The following is a 25,684-nucleotide window of genomic DNA, read 5'->3' as shown; positions in this document are numbered from 1 at the left end:
CCGAGGATTTCCACCTTCTCGGCCATTGCCTCTGTGTTTTGGCTAGCTGCAGCTGAGCTAGCGTTAGCTTGCAACGTTGACGTTTTTGATGCTGCAGGGGTCTGTGGACCTGTTTTCTGAGGTCTTCCTGGCATAATGTTGACAGGTAATCTATTGTTTAAGATAATGTGTATTTAAAGGGAGTTGTGGTCTTCTCAATAATTAATTCAATATATTAGCTTCGGAGCCTCATGGAGATGCGTCTCACCAGCACTGCGCCATAACCGGAAGTCCTAGTTTTATTATTTAGTTATTAAAGTCAGCTCATCCAGCATGATTTTACTTGCCAAATGATATTATTTGACACCTATCTTTTCTATTTTTCAGGTCTCTGACGATGCCAAGCTACCTCTGTGATTCTGCTGCTGTGACTCTGGCTTTCAGAGCTGCTGAATACTAAAATAGACTGCAGGACAACAGAAGAGCTTTTCACAGGAAAACACACAGACCCGGTCAGAGCTTCCAAAGCTCCTCATCACCACCGCCCTTTTGGGGTTGCTATGGCAGCTGCTTTCACAGAAACCAAGTGCTGGACACAGGCTTGCATCAGTAAGGCAGGACAGACCACTAGTCATTGCCACAAGAGAGCATCAAACCGTGAACAAGCAGCACTTATTAACAGCATTAATTCTAGCACTCTAAGTTTACAAGACGACCAGAGGTCTGCAGGCTGATGCTCGGCTCTTTGGAGGATCCTCATGAGTCTTGTCTGTGTCTGCTCAGGCTCTTGGCCAGGGTCCCTGTGCAGCCGCACAGCCAGTACTGTTCCTTCTGTTAGACCATGTTTCACCAGCAGGACCATCTGAAGAGTCATCTGCCAGACAGCCACACAGCCAGCAGGCAGCTCTTCCACTGCCAGGAGTGTGGGAAGCAGTACAACACCCAGCTGGGCTACAGACGACACCTGGTGGCAGCCCACAGTGCTTCAGCAGGCCTGCCCGGTCCAGAGGGGCCCCCCTCGCTGCTGGAGCACCTGGGCAGCCATATTGACAGACCTCCACCATCAGAGGGCAACAATAACACTGCTGTGCCTGTGAGAGAGAGGAAGTACTCATGTGAGCGATGCGACCGCCGTTTTTACACTCGTAAGGATGTTCGGCGTCACGCTGTGGTGCATACCGGGCGCCGGGACTTCCTGTGCCCGCGATGTGCACAGCGCTTTGGACGAAGAGACCACCTGACCCGCCATTTGAAGAAGAGCCATGCGCAGGAGTCAGGGTTGATGCCACCCTGTACACCCAGCACACCCGTTGCTACACCGACCCCTGCCCCCCAGTGCCCTGTGAAGGAGGAGCCTAGCCCTGTGGTCTCTGATATGGGCTCTGTCTCCAAAGAGCCCATGGAGCCTTTCTCCAGGGACATGTACAACTCATACCCCATGACCAATGCTGTACCTGGGATGGGTCACCCTCTTGGCCTCATGCAGGGGTCATTGTCCTCGAGTATGGGTGTGGCCCGCCACATGCCCCCCCAATCTTCTCACCATCACCACCTGCAGCCTCCTGTGGCCTCGCAGCAGCAGCAGCCCTACAGCAACATGGCCAGGTACCAGCACGGATCTACCTCATATCCTCGCGCCGACGTGGACAGTTTCCTGCTGGACCTGCAGAGTGTGCCCCCACCTCACCTAAGTGCAGTCAACTCCTCTACCTCTACTTCTGCCTCCCCTCAGAGGGAGGTGCTTGGTGAAGGCGTGGGTGCTGCCAGCGACCCCCATCTGCTGTCCAGGAGCCCGGCCATCTCCTCCACCGAGCTGTCCTGCACCACTAACATGGACCTTGGGCCACTGCTGAGCTTCCTGCCCTTCAGCCTGCCGCCCTACAGCCCTCACATGGGGATGGGGGGGTTAGTGATGAGCTATCCACCCGCTACCACCACCTCCCCTCCATCCTCTTCCTCTGGGCTGTCCAGCCAGGCTCCAGGGCCGTTCACCTTCTTCCAGCCTTCACAGGCTCATGTACCACAGGGCCCGGGAGCCCATAACCACAGCCAGCTACCTCAGGCATACAGCAGTCCTGCTATGAGCACTTCTAGCTCCCTACCTCACTACTACCAGGCCTTTCAGCAGTAAGCAGCTCTGTCCCCACAAACGCTGCCTTCACAGGCTTTTTCATGAAAAGGGTAAAACATGAGAATGGCATCTTTATTGTATGTGTGACTTTAGCCTGTCCGTGCTAACGATGCTAATCTAATCTTCTTTTTTTTTAACACAACAAATCACCTCATCAGTATTACCTCATTATTTAAAAAGGAATCTTGAACGTTTGAGGAATTGAGATGGTCTCACTACAACCAAAGTAGAGTTCTACTTTTTGGTCAGACCTGTTACCAACAGTGGATGCACTTAACACACTTGTCACAGGCGCAGCACAATGCTGGGAGTTATCCAGTTTTAGGTTATCATGGGAAATGCTACTGTGTTAGGGTATGTCACCCTCCTTACTAAAGAAGATTTGAGATTTTCTCATTTTAGAATATTGGAGCATGAACGGTCTTGTAGAGCAAGAAAAAGTTAGAGTAAGATGTACTCCGTTTGAGTTAGTGAAAAAAAACAATATTGAGAATGTGTCATTTATGGCTTGAATTTTAGTTGAAAAAAAATGAACTTGCATTATCAACATAACCTGAAAGCTTACTTTTGTTGACATGTCAAATATGTTGCAGAGCTTTTGACTGAAGTTAGCATGCTAATGGACTAGGCGCTTTTACAAACCTAACCTGTAAAGCTAGTCCTGTTTCTGGGGGTTTCTCGTGTGGCACTGTGGGGACAGACTACTACAGGGCTGCCCTGAGGGCTTGTCATTATACATCTCGCTATAAATCCAAATGGGCAGAACAACAGAGAATTCACAACTTGGCTGACCCTGATCCCCACTGGGAGGCTTCTACACCAGGAGGATCGCTCAGGGAGGCAGACTACAGTCAGCAGTTGTATTGAACTCAACTAGAGCTAACCCCAGCGCCCGTTGTGGGCCACAACTGCAGGTAGATCTAGGGTCCTGCTGTCTGTCCCAGTGGTTGCGTGCGGCTTCTGACAGTCTGTCTCTCTGTAGTCTCTTAGGTGGGGGGGTGGGGACAAGAAAAAGTTGAGCTGCTTTGGATGGTCTAATAAAACAAATCAAAGCATATACACGTTCAGCCCCGGGTCAGTGGCAAAGGAAACAAAGCTTTGACTGAGGTCAACTACAGGCTGACGCAACATGACAACATTATAAGGTAGCAGTGGGTTTTTGACCCACTGTGTTTTGGCAGTTTACTTTGATTTGACATATTCTTGCCCTACTGTTGGTTAGTAGGCTTTTTTGTTCATATTGTTGACTGGGCAGTTAGATTGCATGAAGCCAGTATTAGAGGTGAAATTCTAGCCCTTAATTCTTTGGAGCAGGTGGCTTGACCTTACGCATTGCACCTTGTCAACTCTCCAAAACATGTCATCCAGTGACATCAATATTTCACTAGACCAGAATTGACCATTGATGAAATTATTTCAAGTGTTGTTCATTTAACCCTTTACTGTGTTTGGCCAGAAAGTGCAGTCGATAACATATACAGTTAACACAAACTGTGAAGATTGACTGCACAACTATTATTAGCTAACTGAACAACTAGTAACTGTCAAATGTCACACATGTTCATAATAATTGAACTGCAAAGGCATTTTAGTAACAGAATCTAAAATGCAACAAAGTAGCTCTTTGCCCGAAAGCCCTAGGATTGTTAGGTGATTTGAGGCTATATCACCTTGGTGAAACAATCTCTAATGCTAAATAGATCCTTTTTGTTGGCAGTATTACCTATTATAACTCGATCATTTTAAATATTACAGGGTTTTAAAGCTTGAAGTCATGCCAAATCACAGGAGGAGGAAAGATGCTGCACCACTGCTGTCAACTTGGTTTGAATGGTAGGGTTTTAAAAAGAAAAATAGAATGTTTTACCTATACCGCACAACTTGACTGGATTCTACAAGAAGCTACCTGTGGAATCCAGTGTGAAATTCCCTCAGAAGTTGTATCTGCTAACAACACTAGTCAACACTCCTGGCATCCTCAGGGAGTCTTACTCTGTCTGATGAACAGGGCCTCAGAGGGCAGGGTAGCAGCGGCTTGTTGTGTTGACCTTGAATCCCTGAATCTGCGCTGTTCAAATGTCAAACAGGGAACTCTGAAATGTACATTTGCTGACTCTGTGCTAACCAGGTCACTGGTCTCAGGGTTGCTGCCCGTGTCCCACAACATACCTACAAACATATGTCCTGTATTGGAGCATGGTGGGAATGAACCCTATTAGCCATTGCAGCGAACCCACACTCGGTGTCAATTCAATTTGTTTTAGGAGTTATTAAATGTCTGCGTCCAGGATAAGGCCAACCCCAACTGTGACAGGAAGATGATCTTGAATCAAGGCTAGATAAACATGCTCAATCAGAAAATGTGGCTATGACATGCTGCAAAGATTTGACTGCGCTTAAAAGACATCTGCGAAACATAATTGTTCAAATCCTGCCATGTTTCAATCATAGCACTACAGCCTTGGGTAAGGAAAGCACTTGACAATATGTTAATGAATCTATATTTGAGTCTGAAGTAGAGGTCATCCAGGTCTCTACTTCTTTTTCCATGGTAAAAGGTAGCAACCCTAGCTACTTGACCTGAAGCACTTGAGATCAGCGTTGTGATTAGGCAGAAGGACTAGTCCCAACCCTCCCTGTTACCTGTTCACTTCTTTTCAAACAGCCCACTGGATGTACCCGGGCTGAACCTGTGACCCGCTCGCCGTGAGGGTCCGATGGTATTCCTGAATGGAACCCATCATCAATTCTACAAAGGACTTCCAGAGCACTTGAACCATTTTCCTGTCTCTTACTATGTTACTGTTGGTATTAACACCCATCCACAAGGCTGGGGTGCTGGATATCAGAGTATCTGATGTCCTTCATACTAAAGGTGACCTCCCCCCTCTCCTGTCTCTGATCCAAACCAGCAGCCTTCTCATGATGGAGGCTCCACTCATGACGTTGGTCTGTTCGTGGAGATGATATCAGAAATATGATGCTCTCCCTTCTGCCTTAACTCCATGAAGTGATTGTTGAAGGACTTCTCTCACTAGCATTATTACCGGCCTCCAAGTGTTGCACCGATGTCTTAAAATACTACTGTTGTGCCTCTCTAAGAGTGTCTAATCTCCTGACTGGGTTTAAGCACTTATGACATTTCTAAAAAAACAAAAGGATGACTTTGATCTGTACCTCAAACACGCAGAAGTGTGGGTTTCTGTTTTTATTTGTTTTTGCTTCTAGTTATTTTGGCTCTTATTTGTGCCATTAGATTGAAACTATAAAAGTAGTTTAATGAATCTAAACTCTTTATCTAGCTACAGACGTTGACATTATAATTTCGTCAAATTTTCTACCTCTACATTTTTGTATATCTTTCTGCAATAATCATTAGAAATAGTTGTAACTCGTTTGGACCAGATTGGACCACGTTGAAGATGCTCCGAGTTCCTCTCTGAAGGGCTGGGTGCACACAGGTCCTGGTGGTGTATCCCACAGCCAAACATTGTTCTCTTTACTTGCCTTTAATGATATTTCTACTTATGTACTACCTCAGAGAAGAGACAGGTGACTGTCCGTCTAACTGCAGAGAAAATGTCTAGAGTTTTATTTTTGTCAGATCAAGCACATGTACTTTGTAAGTCAATAGTTTTTTACTGAGGGTAGCTCACAGCAGGGTGTTGTAGCACCTTGCCTGTTGGCTCCTCTGCATTTGTTCCGTCTCAGTGCCTCTGCCTCTTCAGTCTGGAATGTTCACTCTGTTTAAAACCGGGCCTCTGTCTGAACCAATACCACAGTTGCATGTCGGAATTTCACAAACACATTGATTGACTTTGTGGATTTTCACTGTGAACGGCATCATGGTCGTGCTGCAGAGTGATGAAGAAGAAGGAGGCCTCTCTGCATCATGGCTGCTCCTGCGTGCTGCAGAGTGATGAAGAAGGAGGCCTCTGCATCATGGCTGCTCCTGCGTGCTGCAGAGTGATGAAGAAGAAGGAGTCTTCTCTGCATCATGGTTGTGCTGCAGAGTGATGAAGAAGAAGGAGTCCTCTAACCTGTGTGAACACTGGAAATGATGATGGACATTTGTCATTATTTTCAAAAATGAATAGAGCACTTGAGAAATAAGCGGCTGCATCTGGTAATCATTGGCTTTGGGACATCAGTTTGTTTAACCCATCTTTGCAGTTTCACACAAGGCCATATGGGACCCCGGACATTCAGGGCTCCTTGAAGGCCCCAAATGTCATGGTGTGTTTACAGTTTGTGGTATTTTGATCAATTGCAGATATGCACAACCAAACAATGATATAAGCTGGACTGACCAGATGATTTCCTGCATGTTCACTGCTGCCCTTCCATCACACATGCTCCTTGCCCTGCCTCTACAGCCTTGAACCAGTCCCAGAACGAACACACACACACACACACACACACACACACACACACACACACACACACACACACACACACACTGACACTGACACAGGCTAACTTACATCAGGAGCAATACATGCCAAACACACTTAAACACAATGGCACTTTGGGTTCAGTATCTTGCCCAAAGACGACTCAAGACTTCAGGTGCCTGGGATAGAATCACAGACCCCCTCCTGAGCCGCCACACACTGTCAAGGCAGGCATAATAAACATTGAAGTGGTGGTGGAAGGTACTGACATGATGAAAAAATACCATTTTAATATAGGTCAAAAATCCATTGCTACACGATGTTCTCCATGTGGGCGGCCAACAACAACATGTCTCCCAGTAGAAGGACACGTTAGAGGACGGGACAGGGGACATGTTGGAGCATTCCAGACTGATGGTGGAAGAGCAGAGGACCCCGGATCATTTCACTTAAGGATCCTCCAGGGCTGTTCTGGTGTGTTGCATTTAGGTCGACACCTTTAACTTAGATATATTTTGCATTAGGTGTTTGTATTATCATTAAATAGATTTTAGAAGACAGTGAAAAGAAAATTTGTCATTTTCTGATTGTCTGAACATAAAATAATACAAAATAAATGAGTTTTTAGATTTCCACTGTGCCCCTGTGTTTTACTTTTGTTGAATATTGAAAGTTGGTCTGTCACGTTGTTAGTAAAAGTGGCGGGGAATCATTTGTTCAGATTCTAAAAAACACTACATTAAGCGGCCCCTGCAAACAATTCATACACACTGTATATACATACCTACTGTATGCTTACAATACTTTTTGGACAACTAGAGCAGTAACTATGCTACGCTGCTGCAAGACAGGAGCATTAATAGCTTTACTATTCTCTATTCAATGATTCCTAATATTGAATGTGTCTCAGGTCCAAAGTGCACAACTTGGGTTCTCAGAAATACAAAGAAAGAGTGAGAACACTCCAGATTGAACATGTTCTATTATTCATTCTCAAAATGTACAATCCTTTTTTTTAACAAACGATCCGAATGCAAAGTGGTGGGGACAAAATGGTCCGTTACCAAAAGTGATGGGGACATGTCCCCAATATAAATGATGCCTTTGATCATAACCCTAAGCTATGATGAAGGAACTTCCACATATGATATATCCATACCTCTTGATGGATGATAGGACCCTCAGCAGACTGTTTGAAAATGTATGAAGGGAATGAATACAGTGGACTCACTTTCATTTGGGAAATACAAATGTTGTTGAATGAACAGAATTAGTCCAGTACACAGCTCCAGTGAAGTAAAGCATTTATCGTGGGCTCTTGTGAACGGGATCATTGAGACACTCTGCTCCAGCTCATTGTGATTCTGAACACATAGTTATACAAACTCAAGTGTAGCAAAAATTAAGATTTAAACATTCTAATTACAATCATACATTCATTGCAAGATTGTTCCCATTATGTTGGAGTATAGGTCAATACGAATATTTCCAAGGGGTTCATACATGTTCTGACCACTACATAAAGAGCCACCAAGAATGTGTTCAGTTATTCTTTATCTTATTTTTGATCATTTAATAAGAAATAACTCAGCCACAAACATTACATCAAATTTGGGAGAATATTTGGTTCCAGCAGCATGTAAACAAGGCATTGCACACAATGGACAGATGGAAAGGAGTAGGCCTACACAATGAACAGGCGTAAGCATATAAATATCTCAAAATAGGAAATAAAAACTGAATTTGAACTTGAAGTAAAATATATACATAATGGCAGTGGAAGATATATATCAGAATATTGTCTTTCAAATATACAATATGAGCCGCATTTCAAAGATGTATTTTCATGTCCCATACACATCTACGGTGCAATTATGCAATGAATGAACAACGTAGGTCACAGGATTTTCAACAGTGCAATTACAATAACTCTTACAGTAAGAGTAAGATATACTTTAAAGAAAAATAAAGAAAAAGAGGGAGGGGAAAGATACCGTGTGTTTTTAAAAACCATTTCAAGTTGTCCTCTCTGAGTAGTCGGCTACGGCAATGGACAGTCTTTCAAATCGTTTCTCCAGAGTTTGGTTGGGGTTTATTTTTTTAATTGTTTTTTCTGTCAGTCTACTCCTCCACAGTAGGTGGCGGTAATGCGCCACATCATTGGTTTCCAACCTTCAAACAGAAAATGAAGATTTTAAAAACAAATGTTATTTGCATTTGTTTTAACTATACACCCACCCTGCAAAAGAGTCGGAACAAACCTAATACATTACAAAATCAAAACAAATAACCAGATTTTCATGACTACCAAATAAATATAATTTCAAGCATTTTACCTATTTTAAAACATCCTCTTTTACACACTTTAAAAACAAAGACTACACCTATCCTTTAATATTAGAGAGTCACTATTCTCCCCCCGTGAGCACAGAACCTGCCCAACAGCCCACACATCCAGAAACCATAGAAGAAGAAGAAGAAGAAGAAGAAGAAGAAGAAGAAGAAGAAGAAGGGCACGCCCCCTGAAGTTAGCATCTCTTTATACATGCATGGTTAGCATAGGTAGCTAACGCCGATTAAGCTCACGTCGCGCAATAGTAGCTCTTAGCCTGTGAACAATTATAAAGCGGAGTAGCCACAATGAGAGACGATTATTTGTGAGGAACGACCCAACCCAAGGTAGGTCACAGGCCGGTGTGTCCGGGGCCACAGCACTAGCTAGCTGCTGATCTGAGTAAACTTTGGTTGAAGCATAGTGATCTGGTAATATAACATTGACTCGTCCTCCCTCAATGTGTTGTCTTGTTTGTCAGGACACTTAAAGTACATCCAATTAAGGTTTATAGCACAAGAATAAGACTGAGAGACATCTCACGGGTAAAACGAAAGGAGTCATGAGCTAATGATAACTGGGTTTAATGTGTTTCGACGGCTTCGATCCTAACAAAGACTAACGTTAGCATGCACTGACGTTATTTCGTCTTGACTGAATACATTCGGTAAGTGTCTGCTTCGTGTCATGACTACAGTTTGTGTTGGTTGTTACATATTGTTACATATATCAGCTTACAGACAGTCAGAGCATGCGTACAGTGTGAAAGGTCACATCTGACTCACTTTAATGGCATCCGGACACTCAGCCTCTCAATAAAGGCGGACTGTCTTCGAGACCAACAGTTTCACGGCAGGGACACAGAACCCGAGTGGTGTCAGTCCGGGTCTGACTGTAGGCAGCCCGGGCCTGAGTCAGCTCATTGGACCGCTAGCTGCATGGCTAACCGTGCTATCTAGCTAGCGGCTGCTAACCGTTAGCAGATACTTTAAAACACAGCTCTCTGTGAACATATCATAATTCACATAATTAATACATTTACTGTCTTCAAACTGGACTTGTACAATGTACTGACATGTTAATGACAGGTTTATCCACTCAGCTCAAGGTCAAGGAATGATTCATGTCACCATTATCTATGACCGTGTAATAACATCTAATGACATCTTCATGAAAGGTCAGATTAAAAGCCTTGAACATCATATCATGGTCTCATGACAGCTATTGTCAAACCAACTACATAATGTGGTGTGATATTAAGACAACACATTAAGAACTACATTCAACTAAAGTTTTATAATAAGGCTTTCTGGTTCTGGGTTAACTAATCATGACAAACACAACTCAAACAATTGTAACAATAGCCGCATTCACACCGCAGGACTTTCCCTGGTACTTTGGTTCTTTAGTTCCGTTAGTACCAATAATGTCGCGTTCACACCGCCGGGACTACTCAGTGCCGGGAACTCTTTTGGCCATTTTCAGTCCCTGCTAGAGAGGTGGTACGAACCTGGTGATAAAAGAGTGCCAATTTCTATTCTATTTCTATTGGCTGGGCGAATTGCAAACCACGCCCCGTTAGACTCTGATTCTGAACCAGCATTGCACTTACAGCATCCGACGAGTGGGTCAAATCCCTAGTTGGCTGCAATAACCCAGTTACAAAGCTGTATAACATGAGCACAAAGACAACAAGCTCAGTGAACTCCATCATGTCTGAGGTCGCAAAGTAAACAAACGCCTCATGTACAGCGGGTGGGCTTTATATCCCCTCCCCCGTGTAGTTCTTCTCTCGTTTTTTTTTGTACTCGCCGTGAAGTGGTTTTGCGGCCTGCCAGTAAACCCAGAGAAGAAGAAGACGAAGTGACGTCAGCGTAATCTTGCCTCAGGGAAAGTACTGCGGTGTGAATGCGATTGGCACTTGCCCCCTGGCGGATTCAGTGCCGTGGTACTTTAGTGCCGGCACTAAAGTACGGCAAGTCCTTCGGTGTGAAAGCGGCTAATGCATTATAATTGTCATCATTTGCTGAATGACACTAAATGACATCAGTCAAAGAAATGACATGTTCCTGACAGGATTCATGACAGGCGGTAGTAGCACCGTCGGTATATAGACGTAATCCTCTAACCGTTACCTAGTAAACATTTTCAACATGGTCTCAACCACTTGTTTCTAGTCTTTTAATACAGAATATTATTTGTTTTGTATAATATGGTCCACTTTGAAATAGACAATGAAGCAGGGTATGAAATAGGATGGAGCTAGCTTGTGAGTGATCATTACCATGGTTTTGTCTGGTTTAGGTGATCTTTGGTTTTCATCTTAAAACTTCCTCATGTGTATTTACACTTCTTGAAACTTAATTGTAATATTTTCAAGTGTGTGTCTCTGCAGACCGGAGATTTGGTACCTGTCAATATGTTCTTATTTGGTCCACCAGGCTTACAATACCACACTACTGGAGTAACATTGTTATGTTTCCAAGCAACCTCTTGTTGAACTGCAGCAGTGGGTAGCAGTCTGTCTGGCTCAGTCTCCCTCCAGTATTTCTTGTGCCTCCATTTCTTCAGCGGGCTGAGCTTTATGGCCTGGCCCTCCAGGGGTCTCTGTGTTGGCTCCTATTGGAGACTGATGGACAAGCGAGTCTAACCTTTGGCCAAAGCAGTAACAACTTGAGAGCTACAGACAAATGGTCTGAGTGCCTTGTCGGTCGGTTGGCTGGCTAGATATCGACCCCCTCAGATGAGGATGTGTGACATTCTTGAGAGAGCTCTAACCACAACCCTGCAGGAACTGTGAAGGTGCCTCTGATGGTCAGATTGAAAATGATTGACAGCCACCCTGCCCATAGACTGTATCTGAAACCCTGCTTGACCTTTTTTTGTTGCTTAAAATTGTCTTCAGCATTTGTTTGTACTTGCTCCACCCACTGGTTTTGAAAATGACAGCCAAAATGGCAACATTGGGTCTTTCTAACTATAGTCCACCAACCATAAGATGATATAACCATGTCCACTTGAACGTTTAATACTACTGCAGTACAATAATCTCTACAGTAGAGCTAAGAGCCCGTCCATTCCTAGAGAAAGAGGGCATTACTTTCCGGGCCAGGGTTGTCTGTGAAGGCTTTCCTTCAGACGTGTACTGCTTATCGGTATCGGTATTTTTCGATACTCTTATCGATACTTTTCAATAATTTGGTCCTCAAAATTATAGACATGAATACAAGATGTAAATTCAAGATTACAAGATACAAGATTAAACAGTCATTTTATTGTAATTTTATTGCAGCAATAACTGTATAACTTATACATTCGCTTCTCAGAAGCAGACACAAATAAATAAATAACTTAAAGGGGCCTGGCTTGCCCTATCATGCTTTTTGGGGTTTTCCCTCAGACAGAGGATGAAAAGAGGCATCTTTTTAAAAACATTTTTTAACATTTGTAAATCAGTTACATCTTCATCCAGACATTTCAAACTGACAACCTAGCTCGACAAGAGATCCTTAAAACCTTGTCCTACAGTGACATCATGCAAAACTGTGATATGAAGAAATTGGTAAAAAGGCTAAGATGGCAAAAAGATAAAGGCGAGTACGTATATTATTCTGGATTGTACTTTTAAATCATCACAAAATAAATGATGTGCTGAACTGAAACACGTCAAAATGTGTCTAAAGGTTTAAACATAGAACAATGTATTTGAGCTTAAAATATGTCAACTCCTAGTAAACGACCAACAATTGCTGAACCATACATTGAAATGTTGACCTTTAACAACATTTTAATGCAGTTTTCCAATACACAATGACATCAGTAAGTTTAACTGGTTTATAAATAATAATAATAATAATATATTTAATTTGTTAGCGCTTTTACAGGTGCTCAAAGACGCTTTACAGATAATAGTGAAGAGAAAAGAAAAGAGAAGAAAGGAACAACAAATAAATATATAGTTAAAGTTAAAGTCAAATAATACATAAACAATCACACATTAAAAGCCAGATTGAAGAGGTGAGATTTTGTGACTTTTTTTGAAGGTGGTGAGGTCGATGCAGTCTCTGATGGGTTGTGGGAGTGAGTTCCAGAGCGAGGGGGCAGCGACGGAGAAGGCTCTGTCCCCCCAGGTCCGGTGATTGGTGGGGATTGATAGGAGGTTGGCTTCTGATGAGCGGAGGCAGCGGGAAGGGGTGTGGTGATGCAGCAGGTCTGTGAGGTAGGGGGGGGCCTGGTTGTTGAGGGCTTTGTAAGTAATGAGGAGGACTTTGAAGTGGATTCTTTGACGGACGGGGAGCCAGTGGAGGTTCTGGAGGATTGGAGTGATGTGGTCTCGGGAGCGGGTGTGGGTGAGGAGGCGGGCAGCAGAGTTCTGGATATGTTGGAGTTTATTGAGGAGGTTGGATGGTATGCCATAGAGGATGCTATTGCAGTAGTCAAGTCGTGAAGTGATGAATGCATGAATCAGGGTTTCAGCAGCAGAGGAGGAGAGTGATGGGCGGAGATGGTCAATGTTTTAAAAAAACTAAAAAGCATTTTACAAATTATTATTAATTATTATTAATAATATCATTATTATTTTATTTATAAAGCATTCAATGAAAGGCCAAATTATTATAGGTGTAGGAGCTCACATTAATACACTGTCAGTGTTAATAAACTAAAAAAGACAAGGCGATGTGCCTGCAAGACTTCACTCAGGTAAACAAAACATATTACCCGTGCTCAGCAGCTAACCTGTCTGCGAGCCTTTGCTCAGGTCACATTTACACACGGCGTGGCTGAAGCCCGCTAGCACTATTAGCACTAGCAGTATCGCTTGCAGCCACATTGTTTAGGCTGTCAAATACGCTGCACCGTTTTAGATTCAATGAGTGTCTCGTTTGCAAATGCTTCATTAATTTGCTTGTGTTACCCACTTTACAAGCAACTAATTGAGTACATGGATTGCACCTTGCACTATCGCCACTACATGTTTTAAAGTGCACCCAGGCCTTCGATCGCTTCGCTCTGTCCGCCATGCCTGCGGGAGTCTCACAACAATAATAAGAGCGCTGTTGAGAGAGATGACGAGTGGCATTTACAGTGGCCAATCAGAGGGGTCTCAAACCGGATACATCACTCGAGATGAGGGTTCCCAACAAACCAGAATGGTTTAAAGTTAAACTAAGTAAGTAGACGTAACACATATACCGATAGCAGCACCGTTTGTCCAGGGTTATGGCTAGAAAGGATCCGTCTTGTGTAAATATGACGTCACGTTCTCGTTGTAACTCTCGTTGGAGCGGCTCGGAAACACATCTACAGCAGTAACATGATGCAACATACACATTAATGCAGCAGGATAATAGTAAAACACTGAAAGGGAACATTTTATTGCACCAGGAGCTATCTTGGGACTTTTACTGCGACAACGTTGACTTGCCTGTGAATAAAAAATAAACCATAGTGTTGGTGATCTACAGTGTTGTCATTCTTCTTTGAACAGCAAGACCGCTAACACCCTATTTCAACAATCACACTCCCTGTCATTGACATAATTAATAGATAGTTTAGCTTCTCACGATCATTTGTTGTGGACCACTGATGTTAACGATCGTAACTGAAAGGCTGCCTGCCAAACGTAAACATTCAGCCACGTGACTTGCAAACTCTCGCGAGAGTTTTACACTAGACGGATCCTTTCTAGCCATAACCTTTGTCCAGCGGCTTAACGGTATACCGATACCGTCCAACCAGGTACCGGTATTGACTTAGTACTGGTTCTCGATACCCATCCCTATATAAAGATGACATTGGTCCTATGTCCTGAAAGCAACATATACACTTTCGCAGCTGTTTTTGGCTTTAGTTTGCCTAATATTGCTTGCAAAGAAATGTTCAAATATTGTTGTCTGTGAATGGTCCACCAAATCATAAAGAATGCAATGTTGATAAGATATTTAGCCTCTCTTATAAAGCATGATGATGCATGGTTCCTTCAATATTTGCCTTGGGACAGTGAAAAGGAAATGTTTTAAGTTGATGCTGGAAATGTTGTCTCATCTCTTTTACTACAAGCTGATTTCAGATTTGAGTCAGACACATTTGCTTATCAGGATGTGTGCAATGTGTTCTCCCCTGTGCAGTGCCATGTCTCTGGTTTTCCCACGACCCAACACCAACGCAGTCCACGGCAAGAAGGATAAGAGACTAATGGCGGAAGTGAATGCATCGCCGCTCAAGCATTTTGTCACAGCAAAGAAGAAGATCAACGGGATCTTTGAACAGCTGGGGGCCTACGTCAAGGAGAGCACTTCGTTTCTCGATGGTACTCTGATATTTTTTGGATAAATAAAGGCAGTTTTGAGACCCCTAAAACAAATAAAAAAAACAATAAAATGTACCAAAACATCCTTTTAAACAGCCCCTCAGGAGTACAGATATTGCCACTTTGTGATTAAAACTGCCATTTTTGATCCTGAAAATGTCAGAAATGGATACAACATCCACAATAACCTCCAAAATCACTCAAAAATTGTCCAAATGGGCCAAGCCTTTTTTAAACTATTGTGTGCATATGCTAAGTAATGCAACTTGTGCCAATTGCCCAACATATGCAGGTTCACATCCGGCAGTTTCTATATGCTGGGGACCCTATACAAATCTGACTCTGGGTCCAAGTTAACAAGAGAGATAAATGTGTGTGTGTTCTGATTCTGATGTTTTTTCCTGCATGGCACAGTTTTGCTCCTCATTATGTGTGTGTGGTTTTCTACTGCAGGTAGTTCCACCTAAGTGTAGTTGCCATACTTGCCAACCTTGAGACCTCAGAAATCGTGAGAATTTCAAAACCACCACGGGGGTGGGGGGGGGGGCATCGCCGTAGCTCTTAGATTAACATTAACATGCTTATTGTAGTTGCAAGTGCACTGCCTTGCGGCCTGTAGCACCATCCTTGGTGGAGCATATGTGTGGGCTGGACCTGTATTTGACAGGACAGGAGTGAGCAGAGGTTCGAGTTGTCGATTCTTGTTCTGTTTTCTGTGACTATATTCCTCACCCTCTCAGACTTTGAGTTGTGCGTGCTGCTAAAGAGAGGCTCTACCATGGAAACCAAACAATGGTGTAGCTGTATTAAAGTCCGAGTGGAAACAGTCGTGAGTAAATCTGATTTTGTCAGAAATCGGGAGAAATGCGGGAGAAATATGACCCCGGGAGGAAACCGGGAGAGGGCTATGAAATCGGGAGTCTCCCGCGAAAATCGGGAGTGTTTGCAAGTATGGTAGTTGCTACTCTCAAATAATCACCATGACTATTCACCCTCATGTTGTGTGTTTAGTGGTGAGTCATAACTCTGAAATCACTGTTGGGTGTCGTCAGAGAACACACTTGAAAGATTGGAGTAGATGAATAAGCTGTTTGTCAGCCAGCCAAGTTCCTCCTGGAGCTGGCATGGGATTTATACAATATACAATCCTGAACAAAATCTTAAGACCAGGAAAAAAATTACAAGTATTCTCATTTTGCACTAATGGATCGTAACCAGGTTGTTAATAGAGCTTGGAAATGCAAAAAGAAGAAATGTGAGTAAGAGACAAAGAATAGAAAGTAGGCAATTTATTGAAAACTGTTATTAAACAGTTTGAGTTATTAAACTCAAACCCTGATCAAAATCCATAAGTCAGAATTTGTCTCATGTCATTTTCATTCAGGCGTTAACACTGTCATGACCTCCTGATGGCAAAGGCCAAAAGGCTTTCGTTCTTTGAACGTGGCAGGATTGTTGAGCGCACAAGGCCTCTCGCACTGTCGCTGCCGAGGCTCATTTTACATTTCTTAAAAGATCTTACGGGACAAAAAAGTCACGCTGTGAACCCAAAAACAATTTCACCTGCGCAGACCCGGACGATCGTATTGCAATGATGTTAATTATATTGATATGTATATTGCACATAGTGTTGGTGTGGAAGTTCTAACCCTATCGTCTATTCCTTGACCTCTGAGTGAAACGTCACAGGGTTAAGGGATAGTGGATAGGAGAATTCAAAAGGACTTAGGAGAAGAGACTCCAGTGCTTTAGAGAATCCGATTGCACTTTCACTATCCGACGTGTTTATGATGCGCCAGCGGACGTCATTTTGTGCGTCTTCTGCTGTGGGGAAACTATGGAAACTACAGTTTTCTATACAGCGGACTACAACATGGATGTTTAATAAGAAGGAGGGACTACTGTAAACTCATCTAGAGACTCTGCACCGTGCTCTGATGCTGTTGCTTTATGCTTTATGAACGTGGACAACAGAGAAACATATTCTTCATGACCAAAGTTGGAATTGAAATAAAAATGAAAGTGAAACTTCTGCTCTTCACCCTCTCCCTCCGGTCCACATTAATGCGTTAGCTTACTGCTACAATTACACTGCGCCCTGCCCACTCTGTTGCCAGATTTGAGAGAAATAAGCAACCAGGTCTATGAAAACAAGCCCCAAAGAAGCAACACATACATGATGTTGTGTAATTTGAAACCAAAACTAAGGCCTCAGGATGACTTTAAGACTCGAACATGGTCATTTTTGTTTTGTAACATTAAATAAAAAATAAAAAAAAAGTATTTATATAAATAAATAAAAAAGTCCCGATCCCCGATTTTTATCTCCCGATTCCGATCTTTTGAAAATCACGTGATCGGCTCCGATCCCCAATCACGTGATCTGATCAATACATCTCTAATACTGATGAACGTTCAAAACAAAGCACTTTGGCAAGTTACCACATACGTTTTTAAAATGCTTAATAAGCATCGTAACTTTCATGATATAATTTCTCGGTCATAATCGGTTGTTTCCGTGAACGGCCGACTGTTGCGTGACGGCAAATGCTGCGGCTGCAAGGCATTGTGGGGCAGCATTTTCTCCTCTCCTTTCGTGAGGGAGGTCCAGTGGTTCCTAAGCTAAAGGAGGTTATAAAGGAAGTTTGAAACCACCTTTCCTATCATCTAGAGAATTCGAACGGCACTTATCATGGCTGCCACTGAGGGACTTCCGGGTCATTTCACTCTGTTAGGAAGGTTCCTAAGCTAAATGGACTATTCGACTTCAGCCCTGTACTATGAAGCCGGATTTTTGCTTAGCGGGCTAACTTCAGGGAAAACTCCGGCTTTCCGGTCCTACGACGCTGGTTCTCTTTTTAGCAGGCTAGATCTCCATGGTAACTTATGCTCTGCAGCTAACCTACTCCGGAGCAGGTTAGGTTGCAGGCTAAGAGATCAACTCAGTGAAGGCACCGCTTGCTGACCAATCAGAGCTCAGTGTGCGGAGTTTAAAGCGATCAAGTCATATTACAGGATAGAGGAAATACAGAAAACTGCCGTTGCAGGAAAGACGGCCGGCAAAAATCAACTGACTGTGTGAACGTGAAAATGCAGTTTTCAATAAATTGCCTACTCTTTATTTTTTGTCTCTTGCTCCTGTTGTTTGCATTTTGAAGCTCTACTAACAACCTGGTTACGATCCACCAGTGCAGAATGTAAATTCTTTTAATTTTTCACCCAGTCTTAATTCAGTCTTTTTCACACTCACACTCACACTCACTATAACACAGCTGTGCTTGTGAGTCTTTCTATGGAAACTCCACTACAGCTGTATTGGTTGATATGTGTTTGACCTTCGCATGCTAGACACTTACAAAAATGAGGAGCTGGACCCGGTCACCACGGAGGAGCAGGTCCTGGAGGTGCGGGGTTACCTGGCTAAGGTGGCAGGGATTGGAGAGGTGCTCGCACGCAGACATATGAAGGTCGTCTTCTTCGGGAGGTATGTATATTGAAGTGAGATGCACCATTTAGCCTGACAACTTGAACGATACCACTGCCCATCTTCTTCTGTTCGGTATTTTCTTTTTTATTCCCTCTTTTGTGCCAGGGAAACAAATGAATCTTTATTATAGAAAAATAAGAACGGTCTTTCAGCCCTTAATTAACTTAAAATGAACACGCATTTAAAAAAACGTAACTTTTACAAAAGTTTCTTTAACCTGCCATACAGTTACCTTCTAAAGGAACAGATATTAATTTACCCGTGGTTCTGTAGGACCAGTAATGGGAAGAGCTCTGTCATCAATGCCATGCTGTGTGACAAGGTGCTGCCTTCAGGAATAGGACACACCACCAACTGCTTCCTGAGGGTGGAGGGCACAGATGGGAATGAGGCCTTCCTCCTCACTGAAGGCTCTGAGGACAGGAAGAGCATAAAGGTACAGTGTGAAGCTCAAACGGTCCTGTCCCTAGTCTTTTCTATTGTGTGTGTGTGTGGCCTGGCATTACCATCCTTGTGGGGACCTAAGTCACGTGTGGGGGAATCATTCATTTTAGGGTGAAGACTTGGTTAGAGTAAGGGTTAGGCATGTGTTGGTTATGGTTAAGGTAAGGCTAAGTCACCAGGAAATGCATGTAAGTCAATGTAAAGTCCCCTGAAGTGATGTATACATAGTGTGTGTGTGTGTGTGTGTGTGTGTGTGTGTAGACGGTGAACCAGCTGGCCCACGCCCTCCACCAGGATGAGGACCTAGACGCTGGCAGCCTGGTGTGTGTCATGTGGCCTAAAGCCAAGTGTGCTCTGCTCAGGGATGACCTGGTGTTAGTGGACAGGTCAGACATCAGTTACACTATTTAATGAACACAACACTTATTTACATTTACAGTTTGTCACATTAGCTTTATTGATGTTCTGACTTTCTGATTCTCCTCCAGCCCAGGTATAGATGTAACCACTGAACTGGACAGCTGGATCGATAAGTTCTGCCAGGATGCTGATGTGTTTGTTCTGGTGGCGAACTCTGAGTCCACACTGATGCAGACGGTGAGACATTACAGCTGCAAATGTCAAGTAAAGATTAAAAAACACAACAATTAAAATAGATTCAGGCTCAGGTTGAAGACATCGTGAAGCTCTCGAGCAGTCCAGAGGCCAACAATGGAAACGTTGTTGGCAGGTATATCCTGCTGCATGTTTCCATAAAGCAAATTAAACTCCAGATATTCCGTTTATCTCCTAGCTACGCCATTAGCTTGGCCATTTCATTAGCCTGTGATCTTCATTTCTCATGATGAGAGGGGTGAGACACCCTGTATCCCCAGGTCTGCCGTAATGAAATGCCATATTATGTTCCAAACCACATCAAGCATTATTTCTGAAACAGTATGGAGCTCAAACTCTTTTGTCTCTCGCGGGTTTAGCACACGGACAGTACCTTTCTATATCCGGCTTCTTTACACATACTCTCTCCAGTACAGGTTGGCTCTGAGTGTTATCAATGCTTGCTAATGTAAACAAAGACAATATTACTTAAAAAACAAATCGCACATTTCCGATATGTCGTCAAGTTCTCAGCAAATCTGGATCAGCTCCGTTGTACCCCCGTTTTTAGAGATGTGGGTAAATTAGTTTGAGTTTTGCATCCGAGCAAACTAAGCGTAGTTTGTTCAGACACTGTTACAAGGAAATGTAGGAATCCCATTGTTAATATTTTCAATACAGACGGTAATTTCTCTGTGATGCTGTGTTTATGCGATGTGATTGGTGGAGTAGGCAGCAGCGCTCAGAATGATGGCAACTATGAACTCTTTGTTATTGTTCCAAAAAATTAAATTGCAGCTGAGGGAGTGTTCAGTGTATCAGTTGATGATTACAATCCTCGAGTTCCAATGCCTGATTGACACCAGCTGACAAAGTGGAAGGGGTTATCCCCACAGTTCACGAAGCTGTGCTCAGCATGATTGAAAGTGCACTGGACCAGCTTCTCTTGTTCTAGTCACACAAAGCTCCTCAGGATTATTCTCTCTAACAAGTAGTCTTTTTTTTTAAATTCTGTCGTACTACAGGAGAAGTCCTTCTTTCACAAAGTCAATGAGCGGCTCTCCAGTCCCAACATTTTCATCCTCAACAACCGCTGGGACGCCTCCGCCTCAGAACCTGAATACATGGAGGAGGTCAGTCTGCTTTTAGCATGCCATCATTTACTTTTTTTTGTGGCGTTTGCATGATCCACTGGTAGGAGTAAAAGGGATGTCTACGTGAATTGTATCAAGGCTCATTTACTCCTATTCTTCAACAGAGCCTTTTGACCGCATGTCAAGCTTAAAGGTCCCATGTCATGCTTTTCCGGTTATTAGCCGTCCCCTTGTCTGTTATGTAGCTTTTTATGCATGTAAACGGTCTGCAGAGTCACAAACCCTCAAAGTAAACCCTGTAGTGAGTAAAATTCTAACACAGAAAATACCTGTCTATGCTGCCCCAGGAGCTCCAACGAGCCGTTTAGGACAGAGTGAATACACATACTTTACAGAGATGCTGCATGAGAAACCTATGTGAGTTTGGAACATTGCAAAATATACATCTATTTTAGTAGACCTCAACAATGGAACTATGATCAGTAGAAATGGCCATGACATGGGACCTTTAATGCTACATTAAAATATATTATATCGGCAAAAAACGACTGCAATATTAAAACGACGGTGAATAAAAGCTGGTGGCCTTTAAGACCCAGGCTGCCCTGTGGTCTGGTTGAAGAACAGCTGGTACTTGAGTATATTTTTTCAGACTGCAGCAGGGTCACAGGCAAGTTTTGTCTTTTAATATATTTTGGATATCGATATCGCTGATGCTCAGTAGATTGGTTCCATGATGTATGGGGCAGTTTAAACTGACCGCTGAGCCTCCTGTCCTGGGCTCATCCCCGTGCCCGTTAGTCATGTTTCCACTCAGGATTTATTGCTTCTCTGTAAAAGTTAACAAGAACCTCGCTGTGGAATTATGCCCTAAGTATTATTGATAAATACAATATTTGTTAAACTTCTTTTCACCAGGATAGAGATTCGCCATGGCCATATCAGGTTCTTTGTCTTGTCCTATTTTTCTATGAGTCTTTAGTATTTATGAATTATAAATTAACAGGTTAACAGAAAGGATAATATTCACCTTCAAACAAAGTTTTTGAAGCAGTAAAAGGAAATAATTAAGTAACCTATAGACAAAAGGGGGTAAAAAGCAACGGAGAAGGCTCTGTAATCAATGACAGCAAACGGATGGTCAAAGTAAGGTACAAATAAACAGAATCACACTAAGCCTGGTTAGTGTTGCCTGACTTTATAAAGTGTGTTCCTTTTTTTATAATTGTGTGTTTGCGTTCTAGTCACTTTGCTCAGCGCTACTGCTTGTTACGACTTTCATTTGTCATACTCGCCATGAACTGTTATTGCTCTGGTTAATCTTGCCCCCCCTCCGACGTAAGCGTGACGTATGCGGTTCTTGGTTCTTGCCGGGCAGCCGAGTGGGGACAGCTAAGAACTGGTTTTTGGTGCTGGAAGCCGGCTCCGCTGTGGTGTAAACAGGAAAAACTAAAGCTTAATCAGGCTTTAGCCCGGAACCGGTCTGGTAGAATTGATCAAACCCTGTTATTTAGCCATGTTGTTACTACAGTTAGGTTTTATTTACTTACATTTGGATTTCTCTGTGGTTGGGAAAAAACTCCACACTCCCAAATAAATTGTATGTGTTGTCCATTCACAGGTTTTTGAATGGACCACATTTTACCACAAACAAAAGTGCATGCCAGCATCTCAGACGCTCAGTGGTTCCATTCTATCATTTCAATAATGTATTCATAAATAAATAATAAAAAGTGTATTATGTTGTCAGGTCCGCAGACAGCATATGGACCGCTGCAGCAATTTTCTGGTGGAGGAGCTGGGTGTGGTGGACAGGGCCCAGGCCAGCGACCGCATCTTCTTCGTCTCTGCAAAAGAAGTCCTGCAGGCCCGTGTGCAGAAGGCTCAAGGGATGCCTGAAGCAGGTGGGGGGGCTAATCAGTGTGCAATCTGACAAAGCTTGTACTAGGTGATATGACAAGATGATTGTTCATCAGAGGTTCACCCCAATGTCCCTCCTCGACTCCTCTCTCCACGGTGACTTGACCCGGAAATAGATCGAGACACGCCATGTTGAAGGATGTCCCAATCACTTAAATACACGTTGAGGAGAGATGAGAGAGGAGAGAGGAGAGAGGAGGGAGGAGGCTTCCAGAGGAGACGAGGAAGGATACACAAGTGCAGACTACACGGAAGTGTTATTGCTACTTGTGCATCAAAGCTCCGCCCCCAGCTGCACAGCCGTCTGCTCACTGCAGCTGTTCTGAATCTAAGCTCCGCCCCCAGCTGCACAGCCTTCTGCTCACTGCAGCTGTTCTGTTAAAGGAAGATCAGAGTCATGAAATGTTTAAAGTGCTTCAATAAGACGCAAATATATAAATCTTTTAAATGAATGAGGAGAGTATACTTTATAAAAACATTAAAGTGTAGGAAATATACTTACAAATGTAATAATAATGGTTTGATTATAAAATAATTACTTAAAGCTCTTATTCGTGGTTTTTTCAAACATTTTTTTTTCAAACATTTAGGATATATATATATATATTAGGGCCGGGACTCGATTAAAAAAATTAATCTAATTAATTACAGGCTTTGTAATTAATTAATCGCAATTAATCGCATTTTTAATCACATATAAATATTTGACCTGAGAACAGTGAGAAGCAATTTTTTTCACATGGATTTTAGTATACCATTGAATAATGACTGAATACATAAGCTTAAGCAACAAAACATTGTTTATTTTTTTCAAGGATGTACTTAACCAAGACCAACAGAAAAGTGCAATTTTTGCCATAAAGTGTAGCAATAGCATATTTAGGAATATAGTACATTTCAGAGATTCAGGTAGCCTATAGGTAGGTAGACCTTCTGTAAACTATAACACTTTGTTTTTTAAGTATAACACAATACTTTCAAGTACATTCAGAACATTGGAAACCCTGACTATTAGAAAACATCTCTCTGTTGCTTCAGAGGCCATAACAGACTTTGTTGATTTACCAACAGTTGATTTAAAAAATCTAATCAATTTCAGTCCAACTCTCTCAATAACCTTGGCCAAAACAATAAACAGTTCAACATAAAGTGCCAGTTGCACCAACAACATAATAAATAGTTCAACATAAAGTGTACTGTACCATTTAAAATAAAATAAAAAAGTGCCAGTGATTGACCTCAATCCCTCCTATTCTTCCAATATCCTGATGAAAAATAAAATCTCTCTGTTGCATAGGCCACTGTTTGATCAACGCGAATTGAGTGTGGGTCCTTGTACTCCGAGTCGGGCTAACGTCCACGCTAGCTTCCACGCTAGCTGCTATAGGTTTTGCATTGAGGTGATACTTGAGGCTTGATGTGCTGCGGTGATATGCAAATTCCTTTTTGCAAATCACATAATAATCGCAAGCAACCTTGCTCTTATCGATGCTTCCATCCGTCCGTTTTTTAAAACAAAATGTCCCATCCACGGGGCCAACCAAAGCGGTCTCATCAGCTTGTTCGTTCATGTTTGACTATTGTTCACTGTGGTTTGTTGTTGTTTGAAGTCATGAACGTTAGTTGGTGCTCCAGTATAATCGGTACCCCTGAAACTCATCCAGTGAGAAACGTTCCGCGGTGCAAAAATAAGTGCGATTTAAAATGCGTTAATTTTTGTGTAATTAATTAATCTTAATTAACGCGTTAAAATCCTGGCCCTAATATATATAAAAATACAGATAACGTACCTAAAAAATCCCAATGCAAAGGTTGATCTGAAACAAGCTAAAATACCATACTGAAATTAATATTATTGTTATGATTATTATTAGAACTTAAATTGTATACCTGGAAAAAACAAATACACTACCGAAAAGAATAAATTGAAAACTATAGTAAAAGAGATGGATGAACTCATTTCAATTAACATGTGAAAACTAAATCCCAGGTGACAATTAAGGGGAGGCTGGAGTGAACGAGGATATCCCAACTCCTACCTGAGGACTCCTCTGTCTCTTAGTGCTGCCGCTGTGAGACGTGAGACGCGAGGAAGAGAGACGCGAGGGTGAGATGCAAGTGAGGGAAAGAAGGAGGCCAGATAATCAATTGGGATAAACCTCAGATGTTGGGCTTTCCTCTGTTTTGCGGACTGGAAGCCCAGCTGTTTGGACCACACCTCATTTCTGTATATAGCACTAAAAACTCCTCGCAGGATTCATGCTGTTCTGAATTTGTTTCCTCTTGGATCATTGTAAGTCGCTTTGGATAAAAGCAACAGCTAAATGAAATGAAACGCATTGTTCCATGTTTTTGGTCAAATCTCTTTCAATCGGACATCTGTAAGTTTCTCCTTTCATAATGTCAGTTGAAAATACTGTAATTCCTAATATTTGGTTGAAATATGTTTTCAATTTTAAATGTTGAAAAGGCTGTATTGGCACATTTTCACCAAAAACATTTTCCTTCAACTCTGACTACCTGCCTGAGTTAAAATAAACATCCCAGCTGAACCACAGTGGTCCTGTCTGGAGGGACATCTATTCGGTGTTGATGTTTTTTACAGCACTGCATTTCTTGTTATGTTTCAGGGGGGGCTCTTGCAGAAGGATTTCAAGCCAGAATGTTTGAGTTCCAGAACTTTGAGAGGAGATTCGAGGTAAGATCCTCACGGATATAGATTTCAATTCACGATACTTGTGAATACTCGGATACATTTATATGTAATTACTTTGACTTCAGTGACACTCCGTTATTGATGACAGGAGGCTGGAAGTTCCCCCCTGCTTTAAGTATTTGCGCTAAGCTAGGCTTAACACATTCTGGACCTTTCTCTGTCCTGGACAACAGAGATGACTTAGATAAGATGGCAAAACAAAACCAATTCCTTAATGTATGTGCTCCGTTCAAAAATAACTGTCTGTAACTCAAGCTTTTATTTAATGACACACATGTTATCC

General features: G+C 42.6%; 2 protein-coding genes across 6 annotated transcripts in view; both read left to right on the top strand.

Moving 5' to 3' along the window:
* LOC307036838 (zinc finger protein PLAGL2-like) overlaps positions 1 to 7,137 on the top strand; it is a 53,655-nt gene extending 46,518 nt beyond the window's left edge. For 3 of the 5 annotated variants that reach the window (XM_079677454.1, XM_079677455.1, XM_079677456.1), the window contains one exon: positions 367 to 7,137. In XM_079677454.1, coding sequence (XP_079533580.1) covers positions 821 to 2,110 — 1,290 coding nt within the window. In that variant the 5' untranslated portion in view covers positions 367 to 820 and the 3' untranslated portion in view covers positions 2,111 to 7,137. The remainder of the gene's footprint in view (positions 1 to 366) is intronic. The other 2 variants (XR_013807487.1, XR_013807488.1) reach the window with 2 other exon arrangements.
* Positions 7,138 to 9,037: 1,900 nt separating this feature from the next.
* mfn2 (mitofusin 2) overlaps positions 9,038 to 25,684 on the top strand; it is a 40,184-nt gene continuing 23,537 nt past the window's right edge. Inside the window, exons 1-9 of the mRNA XM_079673767.1 lie at positions 9,038 to 9,183; positions 14,965 to 15,146; positions 18,495 to 18,630; positions 18,907 to 19,069; positions 19,339 to 19,463; positions 19,566 to 19,674; positions 20,697 to 20,804; positions 22,516 to 22,669; positions 25,316 to 25,383. Of these exons, the coding sequence (XP_079529893.1) occupies positions 14,969 to 15,146; positions 18,495 to 18,630; positions 18,907 to 19,069; positions 19,339 to 19,463; positions 19,566 to 19,674; positions 20,697 to 20,804; positions 22,516 to 22,669; positions 25,316 to 25,383 (1,041 nt within the window). The 5' untranslated portion in view covers positions 9,038 to 9,183; positions 14,965 to 14,968. The remainder of the gene's footprint in view (positions 9,184 to 14,964; positions 15,147 to 18,494; positions 18,631 to 18,906; positions 19,070 to 19,338; positions 19,464 to 19,565; positions 19,675 to 20,696; positions 20,805 to 22,515; positions 22,670 to 25,315; positions 25,384 to 25,684) is intronic.

Source organism: Notothenia rossii (genome assembly GCF_949606895.1).
Source record: "Notothenia rossii genome assembly, chromosome: 4".
Classification (NCBI taxonomy): domain Eukaryota; kingdom Metazoa; phylum Chordata; class Actinopteri; order Perciformes; family Nototheniidae; genus Notothenia; species Notothenia rossii.
Note: the sequence above shows the minus strand (reverse complement) of the source record. Positions and strands in the feature narration are given on the sequence as shown.